At 43.8% G+C, this 23,569-nt stretch overlaps 1 protein-coding gene across 6 annotated transcripts in view; it reads right to left on the minus strand.

Moving 5' to 3' along the window:
- ARID5B (AT-rich interaction domain 5B) overlaps window positions 1-23,569 on the minus strand; it is a 114,750-nt gene that overhangs the window by 37,211 nt on the left and 53,970 nt on the right. For 5 of the 6 annotated variants that reach the window (XM_068689306.1, XM_068689307.1, XM_068689305.1 and 2 more), the window contains one exon: window positions 888-1,000. In XM_068689306.1, the coding sequence (XP_068545407.1) occupies window positions 888-1,000 (113 nt within the window). Of the gene's footprint in view, window positions 1-887; window positions 1,001-13,684; window positions 13,819-23,569 lie in introns of those variants that run through there. The other variant, XM_068689310.1, reaches the window with a different exon arrangement.

Below are 23,569 nucleotides of genomic sequence, written 5' to 3' on the forward strand. Positions count from 1 at the left end.
AATCTACAAGTATTGCTCTAAGTAATTTTCCATCTTTGCATCTTACAGTTTCAAATTAAATCATCTTGAAAGAAGACATTTGCGCTACTTTTTTTAAAGAGAAAATCAAATTCTTATTTAAAACCACACAAACAACTGAGAAAATAGGATGTAAATTACACTATAGAAGCTCATTTTTTAAAGTAGCTTTAAGGAAAAGACACAAACCCCCAAATACCTAAGAGATAAGCCTATAAACACAAACCAACGATCCAATTTTTACCAGCAGTATAGGCTAAGCACTGCAGTAAATACAGAAGGCTCCGTACACTGAACCTTGGAATGAATACGAAGCTCAGCACCAAGTATTAAAGAAACAGTCTTTTTCTTTTTTTCTTTTGTTAAACGTTTGTACTGCCCCCCCCCCCCCTTTTTTTTTTTTAAAGTCAAGATTGTAACATCAGGGTAATCTCATTTGTATGTGCTTCTTAGAAACCATTATTTAAGCAGCTCTTGTTTCATACTCTGTTTATCTTCAAACTTATATTTAGAAATGCATTGTAACAGGGTGAACTGCTCCCTGGTTTATTTTTAATTTGAAGATACTGTCACAAACTATGTTTGTGTGTCACAGAATGTGAAAACTAACAGTGGTGCCAAGAAAGCTTAAGCACTACCAGTTACCAACACGCTGATAGCATTAGGTTGTTAGGCGATTACAGTTACTGGTAACTTTGAACACAGACATGATTTAACGTGAAGAATAAAACTGTTGAAAAAAAAATTACATTTATCTCCCCAAGAAAATAAGTTACATTCTAAATTCAAAACAGCGTTCTGGGAAACAAAGGCAAGGCTGTATCTAAAAAAGGAGAATGTACTGAAAAGAATATTATTAAGTGATTTACCTTGGCAACAGCTTTGCTTTCAGAATTATTGTTGGAATCCTTAATGCCATTTAATGAATCTCTTCTTTGTGGGCAAGGCTTCTTTTTGCGTGGTCTGCCTTTAAGATTTGGCGCTGAAAATTAATGGAGAACAATTTGAGTATATTGTCTTATACTGGATTCTTAACAGCTGAAAGCATAATAAATAATTCCACTACAATCAGTCACAGAAACGTACACATCTGTCTACAGTAAATGCTTATTACGAGATTCCCGTCCTCCATGGGTTACATCTTGACACACTATACGTTTCTATATCATATTCCCCAAGGCTAATCTATTCTACTTTCACGTAACTAATTAATACAAAGTCAAACACTGGTCTCTGAAGGACTGGGGGAGAAAGCACGAATATTTCTCCATGGTACAAAAAAGAAGAAAATAGAATATTAATAGGTAACTTTGCATTAATCAGCCTGCTGCATTTATTATTTTCAATCTTCAACTAAGAGGACTAACTACTATTTCCAACTTTGGGAAACATCTGTTTTTGGAAATGTTCTGAAATATTGAAATTCCTTACAGCTCCAAGAAATGTTTATATACCCTGTCATTCTTGTCAAAGTTCTTCTAAAAAAGTTTTTTTTTTTTTTTTTAAATTACCCCTGAGTCCTGAAATGGATCAAAAAACGTAACAACTAGCTCTAGAAGTTGACAAGTACTGAAATAAGTGATTGATTGTTTCATAAGGGTTACATACCACACGTATAAATTAACATGAATCACTTTCAGTTTTGTCCAATTTTTAAGATAAAACAGCTCTGAAATAACAGTGACTAAATCCTGGCCATGCTGAGCCACACTACGAATGGGATATGGATCATCATAAAAAAATATCAGATTCATCTTTCAATCACGATATTACAATAGAAATTATGACCGCATATAGAAATAAGAGATGAAGCAGATGTTTGTTCATTATTAAGTGTCCTGCCTGCTTTCAAATTTCAAAATCAGCCTCCAACTACTATGGCAACATTTAAAGTGATAAACAATCATTAACTAATGACTGTACTGAAGAAGATAATTTCCTTTAAACCTTTAATTTCTAGGTAACCATTGTTTTCATTACTTAAAGGGATGATTAGAACAATGTCAGAAATCTAAACACCACAAACCTCTTGAGTGCCTTCTAATTGTTTCTAATCTTACATTTGTCACACAGTAAGCCAGTGGTTTCAGGACATTTTACATTTTAATTAGTTTGCCAACACAATAAAGGGTGCTAATTTGATTTTCTAGTTTGAATAACAGTGTCATATGTGGTCTGCTCTGACAAAAATAGAAGTCACGGGTTTAAAACCAAAAAGTCCAGAAGACTCATCCTTTCTTCCCCTAACACTGACACAGAGTAAATATACATACGTGTACGTCTGCGAGTCCCTATTTGTGTATGTATAAAAATATGTTTATCTCCCTACAGAAATATCTCCATCTATCTCCAGCCAAGCTCATTCTGCTTATTGAAAAGTACTGCAGAAAGCAATTTTGAAATTGTCATGTGAGGCTAGCATGCAAAATCAAACAAAGAGATAAAGAAATTATTACCCATTCCAGCCAACAAACATCTGCCTGATTCCTATCTGTACTCATGAATGCTCCAGCATGCGACTGCACCCCACGCTGTGGGAAGCCTCGGTGTGCCATGAGTGTCACTCTGACACCGGCCACGCACCGCCGCCACTCGCCCTGCTTGCCCCCGGCTGCTCCATTGCTCCCACCAGCGGGCGAGCGGCTCTGGGGCCTGGGGCAGGCACCGAGGGCTTGGAGCCCACGTTGCTGTCCCCGCCACTGACACCATGCTGGGGATGGCTGCTCTCACACGGACCACACGTGAGCTGTGAGGCCTTGCTGACGGCCGGTCCCAGCGCTTGTACCTTCCTTGGAAGGGCACTCGAATAATGGCAGTGGTTCCACCGTGTGCTGCGCCCCGGCGCACACGTGGAAACGTCGTCCAGCCTTCAAATGGGTCCCTGACACGGCCCAACCGGCAGTGGGAGAGGGGTTCAACGTGGACCAAATATGCTTGGATGTGAATTATTCTTCTTTATTTTTATTTTTTTTTTTAAAGCAAAGAAAGTAGTTCAAGGCTCAATGTTTTCCAAACATACTTGTTATCCTGAGTTTTGGCACTGTACTTTGTATCACACTATAAAGCAGTCCTAATGTTTTGCTAAAAGCCTTAAAAGCAAAAAGGCATTTGTTACTGAATTCCAGGTATATCAAGCTTGCATACAAACACTGTTTGCGTTGGAGCCCTCGACGGCAGACCTGGCACAAGACCATGACCACGGCGGGTTTTTGCGCTGCCCCAGTTGCCGAGGTGCTGCGGCAGGGAGCGCCTGCAGCACCGCGCGGCGCTTCGGGCCGCTCCACGTCAGGCGCACAATTAACGAAAAAGCAGCCACTGGAGATAATACCAAAAGAGAAGGCCCTTGCCTCTAATATCTGCTCCATAAAAGAAAACATTTGAAATAGCACCAGTCGCACTTGAAACAAATCCATTAACATTTGCTCCCTAAATCATTATAAATAAATGCATTATTCGAAGATTATTTATGTTTCAGTTAGATCCATTTTGTTCTCTTGAGCAAGAAAATATGACAAGGACTGAACAAATAATTTACAACAAGGCACATGGTTGTTTTTTCATGGTTATTTTTTTTTGTTTCATTTATGACATATTCATGAGCACACTGCAGATTTCTTGAATTTCTTATTCATAATTATTTTAAAGCAATTTAAGGAACATGTTGTGGCTTAATCTCAGTCAGCTTTCCTGATAACGTTGGATGTTGAATACAGACTGGATAGTAAAGGGAATATCCTTTGTTTTTTTTTCTGCTTTCTGTTTGGAGAGGGACTTATGGCGTCAATACCTGAGAATATCTGAAACAATTCAATTTCTTTACATGTTTGCACATATGGCTTTCAAATTCATTTCCTGAAAGCATTTGTGCCAGTGAGAACTGGTAACTTGTCTGTTCCCAGAAGGTGAGAATTAAATCAAAGTGAATTAAAGTAAAAAAAAATTGAATAAATAAGTGCAGAAAAACATTTGCATTTATTTGCCACCTCTTCAGGCAAAGTGTCTTGAACAGGCACACAAGAGGGATGATACAGTGCAAGTAACAGCCTGCTCTTCCTGTACGTTTGACGGTCACTTTTGCCAATTCATGTCTTTTTTCCTTTCATTGTGCTTCCTGATGTTTCTCAAAGAGGGAGAAACTGGGTTACTGAAATGTCCACCAGAACCCTTGTGCTGCTGGGAAGTTTTTTGTGCCTCTACATAGTGCATGATTCAAAGGATTCTTGCTGACTCAAGGACTTTCTTCCCAGGTTGCCAGTCAACCCAAACGGCGGGTTCACTCAGCGAACGGCAGCGCACATGGAATTATCTTCCTTACAACATCTCTTGGCGCAACAGCAATCAAGAGCACAACATGGAAAGCGGCTTCACCTGCGGAACCCTGGCAAACCCTCCAGGTATGACCAGGTGAAACACACCCAGCCACAAAATGCCCAGCGTTAGGAGGAGCGTTCCCAGGAGTAAGGCAGAGGAGCACAGGGGCTGGTGAGCTTCACACACGTCACTGGAGAGCCAGCCACCCTTACCCACCATGAGGAGCTCTGAGGGACTGCTTCAGCTCTCCCCTGCTGCCAGTTTTGTATCAGCACGCTGCTTGGTTTCCCTGCGCAGTGGATCAGGCTGGTGCCACTTAAAACTGCTCCTCGGAGCCCACCACCCGGCTGGCCCCACAATGAAATCACCACCAGCACCTGCTGCACTGCCTACTTCTTGAAGAGGGATCTGGGGCAGTGGGTCTTTACATGGAATCAAGCAAGAATGCAAGGTGAATGAAGACCTAATCCAACCGCAAGTGTTTCTAACAGTAAAGAACAAAAGGGGTGATTATTAACTAGGATGCTTGTGGCGTGGACTTTGTTTTTCAGCTAACCACTGCTCGGTAAAAGTCTTGTGCTTCTGATTAAGCGAAAGTGTGTGAAACACGTATGTCACAAATATCAACAGTTACACAACCATGATGACAACCGTATCTTAACAACTTTTCCCATTCTGGAATACGTCCTATTGCCATCTCAGCTGTGAATTCCCAGGGAAAAGAAAATTATTTAAAGGGCCCTGCCCAGAGACAGCAACGTTGCTTCCTCTTCCTTGCCTGATAGGGTCCTTGGATGTTTTCTGTAAACAGGTAGTCACCACAGGTCACACAAACTGCTGCCTGCAGTCAGGTTAACTTGTGACTGAGTGGGATGCAGAGGCTGGGCAGGCAAAGAGAGAAGAGGGAAGAGCTTATGGCTGTGCTGGTGGAGAGGGAGAGAAGGGGACGATGCTGGAGCTGTGATGCCAGCCAGCTCCTCTTCACTGCGTGGCTGGAGGCTCTGGGTGCAAAGCACTCTCCTCCCGTGCCCGCCTGGGTGACATCCAGCCACATGCATGTGGAGGGAGCCTCTCAGGTACCCAGGTAAGCTGCAGGAGGAGGCAGTCAAACCCTCCCACCTGTATTGTATTGTTTCTCCCCTACACATGGGCTCCCTGGAGCGAGAGGATGAGGAGGACTAAGCCAGACAGAAAAAGCCAAGAGTAGAGGAAACAACTTTTTCGGGCTACAGCTGTGCTGAGCTCCTTCCAAATACCCCCTGAGACTGAGTAGAAATGCCTTTTCTACCCACACATGAGCAAAAGTAAGAGCACACAGCCCTGCTCTTCACAGGGCAGGAGTGAAAGGAAAGCTGAGGTCTGTAAGCTGCCACCTTCTCCTCTGTGCCAAATCCTCACTCTCACACATACGCCTGCCTTTAGAAGAAAAAAAGTTTTGTACCTGATGTAATTTAACTGTAGTAGTTCCTTGCCTCCTCCTCCCCAAATGGTGATTAAACTCTGCAGTACCAAAACACCAGCCATGTCCCACGTGTTTTTATTACAAACTGATACACCTGATAGGTTAAATGCAAACCCCGTGTTATGCACAGCACAGAGAATTATATTACCTGTAGATATAGACTGGCAAACCTGTGCTGACCTAAATTTACCCCAGTAAGATGCTGACCCAGAGATCTGGAAGCCCAAAGCTTGTTCTTGTGAGCTGCCTGCAGAGCACCCGAACCAAACACAGACAGTCCAGGGGCACCCCAGGAGAGAAGTCAAGTCTGGGTGTTGGAGATAAGCTTGGTAGAAGGCACAAAGCAAGAGACCCACAGAAAGAAGAGAGGAGCTCATGGCTGATGCTGCTCAAGCCAGCTAGGTGTTTCCTAGAAGCTGGAGGTCCTCTGTGCTCACAAAACCATTGTAGAGCATCATTGCTCAAAAATTACATCCTCCCCTCTAGCACTCTCAGCAGCCTGTGTCAGCACCAGGATCCTGCAGGTGACTGGGACACGGCCAGAAAGTGAGTGCAGGGAGACAGCTCTGTGCTGCCCCACTCCAAAGCTCTGCAATGTTGTGGCCACTGCTCTTCTGCCACGATGGCCTCCAGCTCCCCAGCCTTTAGACATCCTGTCTGCTCAGCAGGACAGGGGGAACGGGAGCATTTCCAAGCCTCCCTGACAAGTTCAACTCCCAGCTCTGGGTTAAACATGGAGATGCCAAGTTCCGGGCAGGCAAAGAATGATGTGGGCATCTCCCATGAGATCCATGGGAAATCCATGAGATCCATGGGAGATGCCCGCATCAGCCATGATTAAACACCACATATGGTGGAAGAGTGCAGAGCACCATCAGAAGCAGAAAAGATAGGTGGAGATATCATCTTCCCTGTTATCAAGCCAGCCTTACTTGAGCCGTGTCCATCCTGAGAATGCAAAGTGCATGGACAGCCCGGGGTGCACAAGCAAGTCAAGTGACAATGACCATGGTTTTGGGGTAACCCGGCAGGTTAGTCACAATGGAACTACATATATGTATATTTTTAGGGAGGCTGATTATCACTGGAAGTCTAATGAGTTCACTTGTTCTCATAACACTGTTCTCTAGATGCACGTGCTTTGATGTTAGAGATGTGTTGTTATAGGGAGGGTGTTAAAAAAAACAGTGGCCTTCACACAGCTGAGGTCAAGCTATGTTGGCACTTTGTCAAGATCAGTGGTGTAGCCAAGAGGTTTTAATGAGCCTGGAATGCATTACCTCATTTGTCATACCTGGATCACTTACTCATGCCGAGTCCAAAATAACCTTGGACCTTGTTGGCTGCTCAGCAAACCATGTAAGTAAACAGCCCTGTACTCATGCCTAAAACATGTACCTTTTCCTTGCTCATTCCACATTACTTACTCCAGAGAACATCTAAGCAACCATAACGTCTGGGATCAAAGTTCTCACCTTTTCCAGGCCTCTCTGACCTGCCTAAGTATTTCCAGATACAACTTTTGATCCTTGCTTGCTGGTACTCCAGTTTCTCAGAAACATTTCAAAACCAGGAGAAAAAAAGATGGCAGTAGGTAAGGAAGGCCATCACTGTATTTTGCTGAGGCATTTACCAGGATAGCTGCTCAGCATTGCTGATGGCCGTACAATTAACTGCAGCCAGAATCTGCTTGGCAGTGTGGTTTTGTGAACGGTTTTCTCTCCCGTAGAAAGATGAAGAGGAGGAGTAAAAGTACTTTTGCCAACTACAAGAATTTGACAATACAAAAAAAGCCCAAACTTGTAAAACTGTACAGGGTCATCAGTATAGAAGGTCCAGGGGAAGATATGGGTCTACACCTAGGGTGGGCCTATACAGCCGGATCAGCCCTAAGCATGAGGGAGGTAATCACAAAGCTGGAATTAGGGTGGCGCACCGGAGGGTGCAAGGAGAAGTTAATAAACAGAGATGCGCTGGGGTGCTGGTTACACAAGAGAATTGTGCTCCCAAGAGACAAGCTGTAACACACCTGCTAAATGCATCAACAGTCTCTCCTCTCCTTCTGTGAGGTGTCAGACACCCCACAGAACATCTCCTTGCAGAATCCCTTTGCACTGTGCCAATCCTTATATTTTTCAGCGTTCTCTCTCTCTCCCTCACACAAATTGCAGTGCCAGCGTGCTTGGCCCTTGGCTGCAGACACAGAGCAGACTAGGAGACTCTCTCTCTTAGGCAGGTGGAAGCAGCAGGACGTGTCACATCACAGAGCTATTCATAAGTCGGGTACCAAACAAAAGCTGGAGGTGGCATAGGAGGTGCCTGGCCATCAAAGTCACGGTGAGAAGCACAGTCCCAGATCTCCAGATCATCCACGAACCAACCATCCCTGCTGGCAGGTGGCAAATAGCTGGTTGCTGAGGACATTCCTAGAGCAACCTGGCAAAAGTTAGCTCTTGGCTGAAAAACATGCTTACATGTTGCACCTTTTAAAATGTAATGAATAGAAAGTTAACAGTTTTAATGGTTTTAACACTTACCCCTCTAGGGGGCTTCTGGCATTCTGCAATATCTGAAAGTTCAGACAAGCATATTGCTAGCTTTAAGTACAGTCTCAACAACTGTCCAAAGGTTAGTTAATCTTGCATCCTGTTCTGGAGTCTCAGCTGCTTCCTTAAGTTCCTCATCTCCTCTGTCTCTTTGTTTCCTTCACCTCATTCTCCTTTCTGAATCCCAAGTTCAGGATCTTGTCTTTCATTTGTTTTCTTTTCAACCCTCGAAGTTTATTTAACAGCTGCTGCCTCCTGGAAACAGCATTCGAGGCATAGGGCCTGGGGCATGCATAGCCCTGGCACACAGAGCAGAGCTGATGGGCAGGAGCACGTTGCAACCAACGTAGTGTTGCATCAAACAGTCAGAATTTTAACGTGGCTGGAAGATAAAGGCAAGGATCGGACTAGGCTAAAATACCCCAGCCCTTTGTGAAGGAACAAAACTATTGACTGAGTTGGGGGATACTCTCTACAGGCTTCCAAGAACACCCACGGTAGTGAGAGATGAACACCTACCAAGAATTAATGTTCTTGACCTCTGGAGGTCACCCACCCCCTTCGCCAACACACACCTCTTGCCTACACAAGCTGCACATAAAATGATTTGAATATTAAAGCTATTTTTACTGGACTTTTTCTAAATCCAAACACTTGTTTATTCCTTTCTGCAACTCCTCTGCTCCGTGGATGTATAACTGACCATGTCAGCACTGACCTAGAGTACCGTGCGGTCACAAACACCACGCTAAGGATCCACACTGCTCTCTAACCCATGGGGAGAAAGCCGACTTGTGTAGCCATTTCTCAAAGTTTTGCTTTGGAAATGAGATATCCCATGCTCCATGTGGGGAAAATCAATTTGCTACCTCTCTAAAGAAAACATTCCTCATTTGGAAATAACTGAAACAGACACTTCCTTGTGTGGATTAATGTGGAGACATATGACTTGCTGCAGACTGTTGTTTTGACCCCCCTCCTGACCAGACAATCTCTGAAAAAAGCAAAAAGGTGGTATTTGTCATGGATTATGGGTCAGACTGGTATTGTTTTTAACAGTAAAGTTAGAGACATTGCAAATACCAGGTTGGCTAATTATGCCCAAACTGGAATGTTTTTAGTTTCCATGGAAGACAGTGATGGGATTCAGGACAAGGCTTGGAGTCTCATTTTCTTCATTTCAGCATGGCTGGAAGTTAATTAAGACTTCTGCTGTAAGGGCTTTGTTTCTTCCTGCTGACTAATTTAGGTTAAAAAAAAAAAGGGGGGGGAAAGGTGTTTTTTTTTTTTGACAGATCTATGCAGATGTTAAATATTGTTTAGTATGGCAAAGTAAAAAGGGAAGATGAAGACTTCAGAGAAAAAAATCTATGCCTGACAAACATGTGACATTCAAGTAGTCCCCGGAGCAAATTAAAATAATAATAATTAAAAAAAAATAATCCAGAGTACGCCTATTACTGGCTACAGATGACAGAATTGTTATTAATGATTCAAAAAGAGGCAGAGGTGTTTGGTAAATATTTGTTCCATATTTGCAAAGAAGCCAGATGATATGCTTGCAAAAGAATATAATTAAAGTCAGTCAATTGACTCGGTTTTACATAAACCAGATCTTAAAACAACAAAAAAAGAAAACAAACAAAGCACCTTATTTTATACTTTGAAACTGCAAGCTTGATTAGAGAAACTAGCAGCACGCAGGGAACTTACCTGCATTTTGGCAAGGCAGTTGATTTAACACTAGATAACACTTTGATTAAAAAATAACACCACGTAATTTTACTCTAGCATACATTAAAAAGATTAGGAACTGTTTAAATGATAGATCTAAACACAGGCATCAGCGGGGAATTTCTATCAAATGAAAATATTTCTGGTAGGATTCCGCAGGGGTTGCTGTTAGACTTGATGATATTCAGCATTTTCTTCAGGGAAATAAATACAAGGTCCCTGACAGTAATGTTCACCGTGACACCAGGTCTGGCACAATGCTAACACCGAGGCTAAGGAAAACCAACTCTCTCCAGTACTGCTCCAGCATAAACCTGTGAGCAAGGGCCCCAGGTGACACTGACAGACCCAAGGTTGGCATTTCATGTGCTGCCTCAAACTGGAAGCCCCATGTACTGTGGTGGGAAGATGCTGTGGCACAATGGCCTGCCGCCCTGGGGGGACACCCAGAAAGTTCAACCTGTGCTGGGTTTCAGCAAAAATGACCAAGAAATGACTTTATGAGCTAATGCAAGAGCCCTGAAGGGGAGAAAAAGCTGGTACTCAGAAAGCAGGCGGTGTGATGACGCACACTGAGGCACTGGAGTCAACACACGAGAGCTGATGCCAGTATGCTGGGGCACGTGCACCATCAGCTTCTGGAAGACCTTCCAGGAAAAGCCTGAGCCAGTCGCACGCTGGGGGCACTGCGCAGGAGAAACGCACACACTTGGAGGGTCTCTGTCAGACACCCGGCCAGAGCTGGGTGTCCCGCCTCAGGCAGGCCGAGGGCCAGATCCTGGCTGCTGCTGGACGGCCTCGGCAGGCATCCAGCTGTCTGGCCCTGCTCCTTGCTCAAGCAGCTGTCTCCCTTCTCCTTCGGAAAAAAGGTGGTGAACTGGATGAAAGCGCTTGCTGGTAATTTTGGCTGATGAGCCACTACTTGGTTCATACCAGACTGGATGACTCAGGGGTTTGTTTGGTGAGAAACTCCAAGATCATACGAACAAATACAGTAAAGTACTGTGCTATTCAGGACAAGGAGCTTGAAGAGCCACAGCCTTGATTCAGCAAAGTACATGTCTAACTTGTAAAGACCTGGAGCATGCCCAGACCTCTGACGACCTCGCTGGGGCCATTCATATCTTTGAGGCTGAGCTGGTGTTAAGTGTGGCACTGAACCGAGCCAGCACGACTCTGTTTGTGACTAAGGAGAAGGAGCATTCAAGCCCTGAACAAAGAAATTGTCCTATCTCATTATGAAACATGCTGCATTTGGGCAGCATCACAGGACTTGCCAGGGGTTCCTCTGATTTCACTTTCCCTCAGAAACCTGCAGCCAGCCTCCAGCCTCCATGGCCCCTACACCCAGAGGCCACCCCTGGGAGGTGGTGGACAGGGGGCTTGGTTTCTGCAGGAGGGTCACGGCACCATGCAAGTAGCACACGTCTCACTTCCCAGGATAGTCCACGTTATAAAAAAAATAATAATAATAATAATAAAAAAAAAGTAAATCGAAGGAAGAATGAGCAGGCACAAACAGGTTATGTAATAGCCAAGACAAAAGCAGTAAAAATGCAGCAGCAAGAAGGGGGAACGCACAGCAAACCCGTGCAAGTCAGCCAACATCATTGCAATGCTGCAGAACGCACGAGGTAGACTTCCCACTAGAGTGCGTTCAAAAATACAAGGCAAATAAGAGCACGCAGCAAACATCAAGACGCCTTTCCTAGCAATATTTCCTTTTCTCTCCCACAAAAGCGAGCGTTTGTTAAATTGCTGTCTAGCAGAGTCAGCAGTGCCCAATGGAGACGTGACCTACATACCTCGGAAATACAATGGCTATGCAGCCGGTGCTATCCGTGCAGATAGTCAGATTAGATGGTCTAACTGACTGGTAAAGGATGGACGCCGCGTAAACAGGCAGAAATTCATACAAAAAGCATAAAATGGATGCTTTCCTGAGACCTTGCTTTGGGGAATGACAACAGCAGGTAGGAGGCTATGATCACCCAAATGCACAAAACATGAAAATGGCAAATACACTATTTTAAATCTCTCGCACTTCTGATTTGTAGTGGGTTATATAAGAAACCAATATTTTTTTTTCTTAGTGTAAGAACTCTATATTTTTTTTCTCTTTTATTCCCATTGCACCGTACTGCAACCACAACTTGTTAGGTGCAACCGACCTGCACGAGGACGTAAGCACAGTGACGGGCAGGACCGACGGAGCCAGCTCCCTCCTTGACGCCTTCGTGAAACGTCCACCACAACGGAGAGCGCTCACGGAGCCAGGCGGAGGCAGCACAGGGGCGACGGCCTAACTAAGCCCTGCTCCCGGTCACGTCCCCATGCTGCCACCAGCCCCGCCAGCAGCAGCTGCTGCCCGTGAGGACGCCCCGTGGTGGTGCGGGCAGCGGGCAGGGGGGCGAGCAGCCCGCCCGCCGCCACCTCACGGCCGGCCGGTGCCTAACGGCCGCGCACGCCTTATTTGGGCAGAAGCCGCCCGTTCCCTCGCAGCCCCGCCGGGCCGCGCTGAGGGGGCCGCGCTGAGGGGCTCGCAGCCGCCCCCTGGCGCCGCCCGCCCGCCACCGCCGCGGCCCCGTCGGGCTGAAAGCGGGGCAGAGCCGGCGGCTCTAAGGCAGGGGCTCGGCCCCAGCGCGCTCCGGAGACTCTAAATGTAATAAGAGATTACTAAATGAAGTCTGCACAATCACTTCATAAAATAAAACAAGAATCATTTCGATTTAAAATACAGCTGGAGGGGCTGGGACAATTTCCTGCCTGACGCAGCCCATCCCCGCAATGTAAATAACACCGCTGCTACCACGGGGCGAGCGGCAAAAAAGGCACCTGAACGCAGAAATGCGTTCTGCAGCCTGTCCTAAGCGAGGATGCCAAACCTGTATTTTATTTGAATGCTGCTTTGATAAATCACCACTGCTTCAGCAGGCTTTTTTTCTTTTTTTTTTCCTAATGTCCTGTTTTTCCTAGCAGACACCCAGGGCTGATTAAGCCCCAGCAGCCCGAACCCACCAAACCGGCGGGGTTTTGCAACAGGAATTATTCACTTCTTCCCTGCGTGCCGTCAGCATTCTTAAAATACTGTTACTATAAAGCTCGGCGGCGTGCTCTTCAGAAACGCGTGACGTTGCCCGCTCGCTTGTTTTCAGCTGCAATTGTGCAATTTTAAAATTCTTTTCTTTCTCAATGCCTTTTCCCCAAACAAATACCTCTGATAGTTAGAAGATTACAAAAACAAGTTAGATTTTATTTGAGACTTACAGGCCAGCTGTAATGTTACTGACTGATTGCACAGTAAAAATGCCAAACATTGCTTTATTTGTTATGTATCCTGCGTTAATTGTCAGGCTTTCTCTGCCTAATTTGACGAGACTGAAAAATCACAAGAAGTGCATATGGCAATTCAAAAAGCGTAACCGGGGAAAAAAAAAAAAAAGCAAATGTTTGATAAGATGAACCATTTGGTTCGCATACCCAGGTATGTGTATCGTGCTGCCTGCCTGTGCCGAAGGCCACCTCCACATGCCTGCTCCCCAGGGCACAGCCCAGGAGCCCAGCAATTGCCCTGTCCCCAAAAGCCACATCTCAGGGGACCAGTGGGACCCACCTTGCCTGCACATCGGTCTCTTGTGCTGAGCCTTCTCTTCCCTTTCTGCACAATACCTGATGGGTTTTGTGGGATTAGGCTGCTGGAAGACTGCGGGAGGTTCAGAAAACTTCTCTTCTCCGCCTCATGAAATACACAGCAAGAATTTTATTGACTAATCTTGGTCAGTCCCCTCCTCCTGATAGCATCTGGAAGGGCTTTCAGACTGCACGGGAATCCTCATCTCCCTTCCAATAGAAGGACTGCTCCGCTCCCAGAAACGCCCATGCCGACTGCTGCAGGATCGAGGTTTTTCCTAGAAGCCTCCCGACCAGACGTGACCCGACTTAGCTTTGTTTAGGAAACCTGACAAAGTGACATGAATGGCCAAAGCTTCTGTATATCTAATTTTAAACAGATAAAAGTAGCTCCAAGACAAACCAGCACCTCTCCTAGATTTCCAAGTACACTATTATGTAGATCTGGACTTCAGCTAAGGTGAATATGAAGATTCATTGTCCCAAGAGATAAATATTGACTGAGGAGAAGCAAAGGTCAAACTGGTCAATATTTACTCATGAAACTCTAAATCTTGGTGCAGCGTAACACACACTCTGAATGTCTTCATCAGCTGCCTCTGGAGATCTTTTCATTATGACTGAGGATTTCAAAATTGCAATCTTTTTCCCTTTAAAATCCTTGTTTTAAAAAGAAAAACTGATGCAGACCTATTGCAAACAGGAAGCTTTCCGTGCCCACAGCCTCGGCAAAAGCAGAAGTGTCTGTTTGCAAATGCTATCTGACCAGTCTGCCTGCCAGAGCTCAGTATCCCTGACCCCTGAAGATGCGAACAATAAAAATTTTCTGACTCATCACATGACAGTATTTCAGGCTACCATGAACAGGAATTTCTTCTTTGGTAAGGATTAATGCACTCCCTTCTCCCTCTGTCTCAAATATCTGTAAATTAAGGCTGAAATTTTATCTCAAGCTTCTATTTCACATAAGGAATTACTTTGAGACAATGTCAATCAAGACCTTTGGGGAGTTACAGTCCTATTATTTACTGTGGCAAGTATATTAGTCCTATTATTTATCTAAGGTTTCATGTTTACTGCCTCTTTTCTGAAGCTCTTCCACCGTGCTATTTTTGTCTGAAGCCACAGCCTGACAGACTCTCCTTTCCACAGAACAGCATTGTTGAAAGCAAAAATTCAAGGTAATTTATAAAGCCCAATCTTTCTGGAGATGTGCGACACCCAGATCCACTGGATTTTCAAGGAGGTTATTCCCCGGTTTCCCCTGGGCACCTTCACATGGCCACTCCACTGGCCGTGAAGGTACCAACCCTTTTACTTCCCCATCCAACCAAATCTTGTAACACAGTGTGTAAACTCCTATTTCTAACCTTTGTCTCCACTAAAAGCCAAACACAGCACACATTTGTTGCAATCACCATGGAGATCGGTTGGTTTCGAATTAGGCACAAACTGTTTGTTTCCTTTGCTATTTTTATTGTGTTTTGAGCCTATTACGCTCCTCCCTCCCTGCCCTTTCTTTATCTTTATTGGCAAATGAGACAATTTTATTCCTGGGAGCCAAATGGCAGCCGCAGCCGCCCCTCGCTCAGTGGGGGACGGCCGCGGTGCCCCCTCCTCAGCTGCCTTCCCTCGCTGTTTGGCGACCAGAAAGTTCACGGGACCCAGCTCCCAGCTGCTGGGACGAGCCAGAAGGGCTGAATGGGTGGAAAGCATGAGCCTTGCCTTCTGCAAAGTTTGTAGTTAGGCCTACAAGGGATGGAGGAATTAATTTAATCTCTGCCAGAGGGAATATGAGGTGGGCATCCCGTCTGCAATGTCGTGGATGAACCACTAAGGGCTGTCAAGAGGGAGTGGAGTTATGCTGGTGGCACACACAGGACGGCTGGCGCTGGGGAGAAAGAGGTGAAATGAGGAACGGCGACCCGGGAGGACAGAAGCAGTGGGGAGAGGGGGAGCCAGGCTTTTGGGCTCCTTGGACTATGTGCAGAAAGCCGAGCAAAGCAGTGCTGCCAGCCCAGGTGCGTGCGGCAGCTCTCCCAGGCAGTGACTCCTGAGAAAGCAGAGCCAACAAGCACCCTCTCGCCAGGACAGGCTATTCCTGCACCCCCAAAAGCACCAACCTGTTGTTACTCGATTCCCAGGGATGCAAACTCTCCAACAAGTTTTTGGACGCACAGAAAAAGACGCAAGGACTGATAGTGCTGAATGTAGGTTTCCCACAGCCCAAGTCAATGGTCTCCCTGTGCCAAAAATGCAGCAGGCTGGGATCTGACAGCACCAGCGATGCATATGCCAAACGCAAGCTTTTCCCACAGCTCTGTGACAGGTACATTATTTCCTTAAAAACAGTATCACGTCTCCACTAAAAAAAATCCCTCTGCTTCTGGAATCATATGCAATCCATAATGTGGAACTTAAGTTTAATTCAAAGAGCAATTAAAAAAAAAATCAATGAAATGCTTTTATGAAACAGGAGATTGATCTGCAGCTTAAAACTTCCAGTAATGTAATATTTTAGAACTTTAATAAATAATGCTTTTATCTTGATTGCAAAATAATACCCTGCCATGAAAACACAGAGTGGAGGTAGGAAACTGTTCAACAAGAATTAAAATGTCACACTTTGCACAGAACGGAGCATTACAATTATTGGTGAAACACATTTTTCAAACTTGTTAACACAAAATTAACAATTACATACATCACTTAATTCTATAAGTGCATATCCCTCGAAGTACCCATTAGCTAACCTTGCCTAGTTCGGTTTTAATATACATGCAGGCTTTGTAGCACAGAGGGGATGTAACCATGTGAGTGCTGGCACAGTAAACCCTGAAATGGCAAGTGCTATTAAATTGAGATGCAATCACATTGAAAGGGAAACATTAACAAACAGCAGACAATTGAGAAGAAAATACAGGGCGCTTGTGTTCTAATACATGTGCTTCAAAACCTTATATAACTATTCATTGTCTAGTTCATCTGGCCAGGGGCCCGGTTTGCTCTATGCTATGCTATACTAATTTTATAATAATAAACTGTTACACAAGCTTTATGCAGTCATGCATATGAAGAGGTTGTGGAAGACATTACATTTGATTATCTTTCTAGCAAAGACACCATCTTGAAATTAAACATTGCCTGTTAGAAGTATGTATAAGATTAAAAAAAGAAAAAAGAAAAGAAAGAAAGGGGACTATCTCAAGAAAAAAAAAATCATTGCAAAAAGGAGATGTTAGATTCTTTTCCCTGTCTGAGTATCACCTTCACATTATGCATGACAGATGAATACCACTAATCCCATAATACAATGCAAGAATCTGCATGTTCCTGGACTATGTTTGTTTGAAGACAATCAGTGATTTTGGGAACACAAGCTTGTGTGTGTGTGCTAAATGCACCTTCTTTTCGTAAAAACAAGGCAAAAAGGGTTTACAAAGCCAGAAGGAATGCGTGAAATAGCTGGGGTTTAAAAACCCTTTATGCTATTCGTTGCTTTAGCATGAACCAACACGAACCACCGAGATGCTTCAGTTAACATTTAGCTGTACCACAAAACATTTTGTAAGATAGCAGTTGGAAAACATGGGCATGAGAGGGCACAAAAGCATACGCAGTACAAACCAGATGCGATCCAGAAAAGTCATTTCATATTCCGCATTTGTCTATGGAATTGTCTGAGAATTTTCTGCTGAACATTATTTCCAGGTTTATCACAGCAGTTCAAAACTGACTATATTTAGTCACTGACCAGTGCCAGAAAGCACTACCAGACTATAGGATCATGGCATATTTTAAGTTTGATATCTCATCCGCCATCAAGGCCAGAAATAAATGCCTTTTATTATCACAAAGAGCGAAAGCCTCAGACCTCCAAGATATATGTGATATTTTTCAGCTCTAAGTCACAAGATATCAACCTCAAAAATCACATTATTCAGATTACCATTGTGTATCTGTTACTTCCCTACCACCCCCTACATATTTTGATTTCAACATTTTAACGTCTAATCTAAAAAAAACACTAAAGCTAGTGAACCAATGTTTTATGTGGGGCCCCTGAGGCACTTCCACATGCAAATAACAACAATACATACCAGAAGCAAAGAGTCGGCAGCCAAGTGGCACAGAAGTCAAGGGGTGTAGGAGCAAACCCCCAAAAGCTTCAATGACAGATTCTGATCTAAATCACATCACTGTCAATCCCGAATAATTGCCTCCTGCAGATTTACATGAGTGGAATGGAGATCACAGTCTTGCTCTTAACCTTTACCTTTGAAGTTGAGATGGTCAAAAATACGATTTTCTATCCAACAGGAAAATGCCAGAATTTGATCATTTTGTCCTAATTGGGACAGGCAGTCAAAAGAGCTCTGAGCAACACTAACGGGCAACTATGGGGCTCCTCAGCTCTAACATTCCCGATGGAAAGAAACCAACTGAAAACACTTCAACAAATCAAACCTTTGTCTCGGAGCGTTCTGACATTCCCCTGCATCCCTCTGAGCCGCACCCCAGCCCGCCTGGCCCCACGTGCTGTGCACCCCGCTGCTGCCACGCAGCCAGCAGGGACCAGCACGCCAGCATCGCCGCCGCGCTCGCCTGAAACCCTGCTGCCCAGGGGTCCCCAGAGGAGGCTTTCAGCTCAGCCTGATAGGTACAGTCATTCCAGCCCTACGTCAAAGAGTTCATTTCAACTGTTCTGATGGACAAGAAAAAAGAAAAAAAGAAAGACTAAAAAAGGACCAAAACCGAAACAGTGGCTGTGGGGAGCTGCTGGGGGAAAGATTTCCATTTCATTCAAATGGCATCTTCCAGTCCAAAGAAATGGACCTGACTTAGAAGAGTGAGAAAAATCTCATGTGAGGTAAGTTATGCCACAACTCAAATGCTAGAAAAAGTGGGAATGGGGTGGTGGTGCAAGAGAAGGGCCAGCGTCATGTCTGTCACACCGGGCATGCTGTGGTTAGACCTGGGCCTGAAAATCTCCGCTCAGCCAAGTGGGACCTTTAGTCGCAGGTGGGATGCAACACAAGGTGGCAAGATTTCCCCAGCAATTAAGCAGGGCTTGTTTATTCTCTATCATTTATTTTAACTGCTTTCTCTGTATTGTTTTGGTTTCGGCTCGGGGAACTGTGGAAGCCCTCCCATAACCACGTCTGGCCGTGGGACTGCTCCCCTTAGATCCCCTCTGCCTCTGCCCCAGGGGCGGGCTGGAGCTGGCGTGTGCGGCGCTGGGCTCAGGCTCAGGGGTGCTGAGGCTTGGACCCCAGCGGGCAGCGCAGCCCTCGCGCCTTCCCAGCTCACCTGACATGGGCGCCGACGGGGCTGCTCATTCATCTCGGCTCCCTTTGCTCTCCCGAATATTTCTGATGGTTGCTAGGCAACTATTGTTGAATACATGCATGAGGCATTAATTGTCTGAGCACTTTAAAAGAGGAAAATTCTTTAAAACTGAGGACATTGCCATACCAAAAATAGGATATTTCCTTTATAAAGGGCAACACTCGTGGCTGGGAATGTTGATGGCTGCAGTATGTCAGAGGCTAGATGAGTCACGGCGATTACTCACAGCGCAGCACAAAAGAAGTATCTTAGGAGACCTGACTTTATAATAAAGTTTTATTTTAAATGACGTGCTTCAGATCTAGTTTTATCTCCCAACTGCTGTCCTTGGGATATCGTGGTCTATGTTTTCACCATGAAATTAACGGTGTTGGGTCTATGGGTTGTTACACAGTGTTAGAACTTACTGAGTGTATCAATTCACTACCTTCCAAACCCAAAATGGCACTGGCAAGTTTTCCTCTTTGCTACACTTCAAAGAGATACTCCAGTCTCACTGCTGATCCTAAGTGCTCTGTGCTCCCTATCCGTAAATGTGGATTTCATTTTATAGGGTCTTTTTTTCCAAAATACATTCCAATGTCATGATCAAGCTCTAAAGACAGTAAACACAGACTTCCATAAATTGACTTAAACTTCTAAACTAAACAATTGCAAGGATTTGCAGCTAGGTAATTTTTCCTCTTTTTTTTCTTTTTTTTTTTTCCTTTTTTTTTTTAAATAACAAACCCATCTCTATGATAAGTAAACACTTACAATGTACGTATATCCAGCTTAATTACAGGGTGACTTTCAAAACAGCCAACACCAAAACCCCCCTTTTTTTTGGCAAATCATTCAAACGACTGTGGTTCATTGCAAAATCAGGATGTATAAGGGAATGAGGGCAACTGATTTTGAACATGGTATTCTGAATGAATAAGTGCTAAATACCTTGGGAATAATATTTTCTGTTTTTCAAACTTGTGCTCTACTTCTGTGCAAGTATGTCAAGAGACAGGCTCACCTGAAATTCAGCTGAGGTTAGAAAGGCTTGAAAGATGAAGATGAAGTGACTTATTTAATCAACGAAGTGAGAAGTAGAATCATCAACACCTACTTAAAGTAAACACGCCACCCCATGGCAAAGAACTGTTTTCACTGGGAGGTTAACTTCTTTTACTACAGTTGCAAATCCCAAATGAGGCAGGAGAGGCTGATGACAGAGCTGGAAGGGTGCACAGTACCTTTCTGTTGAAGCAGCAGCAGTTCTGTGACTGTCATCCATGTTAGGAGGATGATCACTATTCGCCTTTTCACAAATTCTCTTACCCTTTCTGGGGGCTGCAACTGCTGATTTCAAATAAATTCCTCCTTTTCTATTACTCACTTGTTGCTAACACCTGCTTTTTTAATTAACGCGCTCTTTAAAGCTATTGCACAAAAAGGTGACTGGAGATATCTGGAGGACCCATCAAGGAAGGCTCACGAAGTTGGTACCTTAAGTCTGCACATGATCTTGCAGTGAGTGTGTAACAGCTTCTTTAATGGATGCTGTTGGGTTACATTTCCAGCTATGCTTCCACTGAGGAGCTAGCCCTTTGCAGAAATTTCTCAAGTAGCCCAAAACGGATCAGTTCCCATCCTCCCCGAGCTGAGCTGCCCACCAAGGAACAGGTAGAGCCCATGCAGCCCGCAGCAGAGGAGCACCCTGCCAGGTCAGGCTCTGACACTGGCCACCGCTCGTGGTGGATGCAGACTGGTGAGGAGAGCAAAGAGCAAATTTTAGGAAGGTTTGTTTTATTGTGTAATAATGAATGTGTAATGATCCAGCACAACCTAGCCTTTACTGACACAGATGCTACAAATGATTTAACATTAATACAGTAATGGTTTTTAAAGCCAGAAGAAAATAGTAGGATATTATCGCCTTGTTTACTTTCTGCACACACCGTCTATACAATTTCAGAGTGACTCCTGGCTGAAGACTTTATCTCGTGTTTGAATAAGGATCACGTCTTTTTGACAGCAGTCTTGATTTCAAAGGTTCAAGTAATAAAGGATCCATGTTACTTCTAGCTAAATTATTCCCCTGGTTAATTACCCCTCGCTGCTAGATAATCGTGCCTTAGTTTCAGCACTAATTTACCTGCTTCCACTTTGAAGCACTGGGTCCTGCTATGTGCCTGCTTGCCAAATTAGAGAGGCCTCTGCAGTCCCGGGTCTTCTGCTCATGGAGGAACTCTCAGGCCCTTCACAGCCTTCCCCTCCATGCACTAAAAGGCCCACCGTCCTCTGGTCCTTCACTTGAAGGCACTCCCATGCCATGAGCTGTTCTTTGAGTCTTCCCTTAACCCTAGCCAGTATTTCAATACAATGTGCAAAACATGGCCATCAGCATCCAGCACAAAGCTGAAGGTGGGAAAAATCTCTCTAATAAACTCCTTCTGCTCTTTCATGTTCCTCTGCAGCCCGTAGTTCAGAATAATGCACCTGAGTATTAGCAGTGCAGTTATCCCATGAAATTGTATCACCTTTTTTGCAGAAAGCCATCATCATTTGACTGACTTACCAAAATGTTAGCTCTTAGGGGTTTTGATAATGATTTCCTCTAGTGTTATATGCAGCAGTAGCAACACCTCCCTATTTCTTCTCACTATTCCCCAGCTTATTCATCTAAGAATCAGGTTTGCTCTCCTACTCTAGTCAATTGGTTATCTATCATTACCCTCAAGTAATTTATGGCATTAAGACCAACACAGCAGCCCTGAGGCACAAGGAAATGCTTGTCTGATCACTAAAAGACCAAGACACAGCTATATATAATATGCAGGCCCAAACCTCAGTTGAAATGTAAACTCTTACTGCCTCACTGGCCTTTGGCCTGTAATGGACAATAAATCTGTTAAAAAAACATTACAAAGTCCTAATTGCTGATGATAAACCTACAAATAATCAACACTTTTTTTTTTGAGCTAGATACTGCTTTTTTTTTTTTTTCTTTTTCCTTAAAGTTGCCTCCTTATTCAGTATCTATGCATAAACCCAAGGTCTATCAGCACCCATTGGCTATGACTGTGAAGATGGACGCTCACACCCCTTTTAGACAACATCAGTACCTTCTAGTGGACATGAGCACAGGGGGATTGCTGAGGTCTCCTCAGCTCTGTAATTCTGTAAATGATAAACTAATTCACATATTCTCCTTGATCTGTCTAATCAGGCATACAAGGATGCTGACAGGTAATGAGAACTTCCTCAAACAGCATGAGAGTCAATAGAGGAAAAAAAAAAACAAAACCCCTCTAGATTACCCTTAACACCCTCACTCAGTTTCAGAGAGAGAAAACCATAGCAAAATTTTATTAATGCCCTATCTCGCCTCTTTTGTGGTTTAATTTGAAAACAAACAAAAATAAATTCACAGAAATGCAGCCACGGGGAATTTAAATTCTGCAGAAATCTCACCCACCAGTAATTACTACTGCAGTGTTTAAAATTTCGAAAGAAAACAAACCAAAAACCAAACAAAACACTATTTTTCAATTAATTTTCTTCCTCTGATTTCTCTCCACATTGCATCATCTCCCAATTACTGTGATTTTGCTGAGTGTGCCAGTTTCTTAAAGACACAGCTATAAAATGTATGGACTAATTGTTGAGCAGAACTGAAGAGCTATTAAAACTGCAATAGTACAGCACTTCCAATGGTAGTCTATTATTTCTACATGATTGGTTTTGTACAGTCCAACTCATGCAGCGAAACTCCTAGATAAATTAACTCCTTCGTTTTGACATAAACATCAAAGGCAGAATTAAAGGAGAATGAGCATTATTTTCTGCTGCTATTTTATACATCATGTTCACAACATCCATGCGTGTTCCTGGAAAGTTACAAATTATTTAAATTGAGAAACCCATTTGCTGTTTTATCAAGTCTGTAATACATAAAATTTGGCTCCAGAATTATCTCATTTTCTCATTTCATGTTTCCCTGTCATCTACATGGTAGAGCATGTTTACAGAACTTTATAACTATAATATACAATTCAGTCATTTCTAAACAGCTCTATAAGAGTAACTCTGAAATGTACACATTTTAAAGATTACTTAGTGAACACCAAACCCTTTCCCAGCTGTTTTAAATTTTGAATTTCCCAATAAATGAATAACATACTAAAAAAGCAAACAAGATCTGACATTATTTAGTCTAAGTTTCTAAAATGGCATAACATCTGTAGCTAAAAACAATTTTGAATAACTATATTTAACTATAGCAGTATTCTATTATTCCTAGCTCATTTTCCTTACAGACTAGGGGACTTAATGTGGTGTTCAAACATTTCAAACATTTCTTTTAATTGTTTAGTCCTTCCAGCAGCCAAACTGCAGCAAAAAGGGGGGAGAAAAATCTTCGCTCATATCTTTTATATATATTCATGTGACCAACCCATGATCTCAGTTAAGTGCCACAACTGTTCATTAACACACATCACAGCCCCACAGTCAGCACTGCAAGCTTTGAAACCGTGCCAGAAGC

Source organism: Anas acuta, chromosome 7, assembly GCF_963932015.1.
Source record: "Anas acuta chromosome 7, bAnaAcu1.1, whole genome shotgun sequence".
NCBI classification, from domain to species: Eukaryota; Metazoa; Chordata; class Aves; order Anseriformes; family Anatidae; genus Anas; species Anas acuta.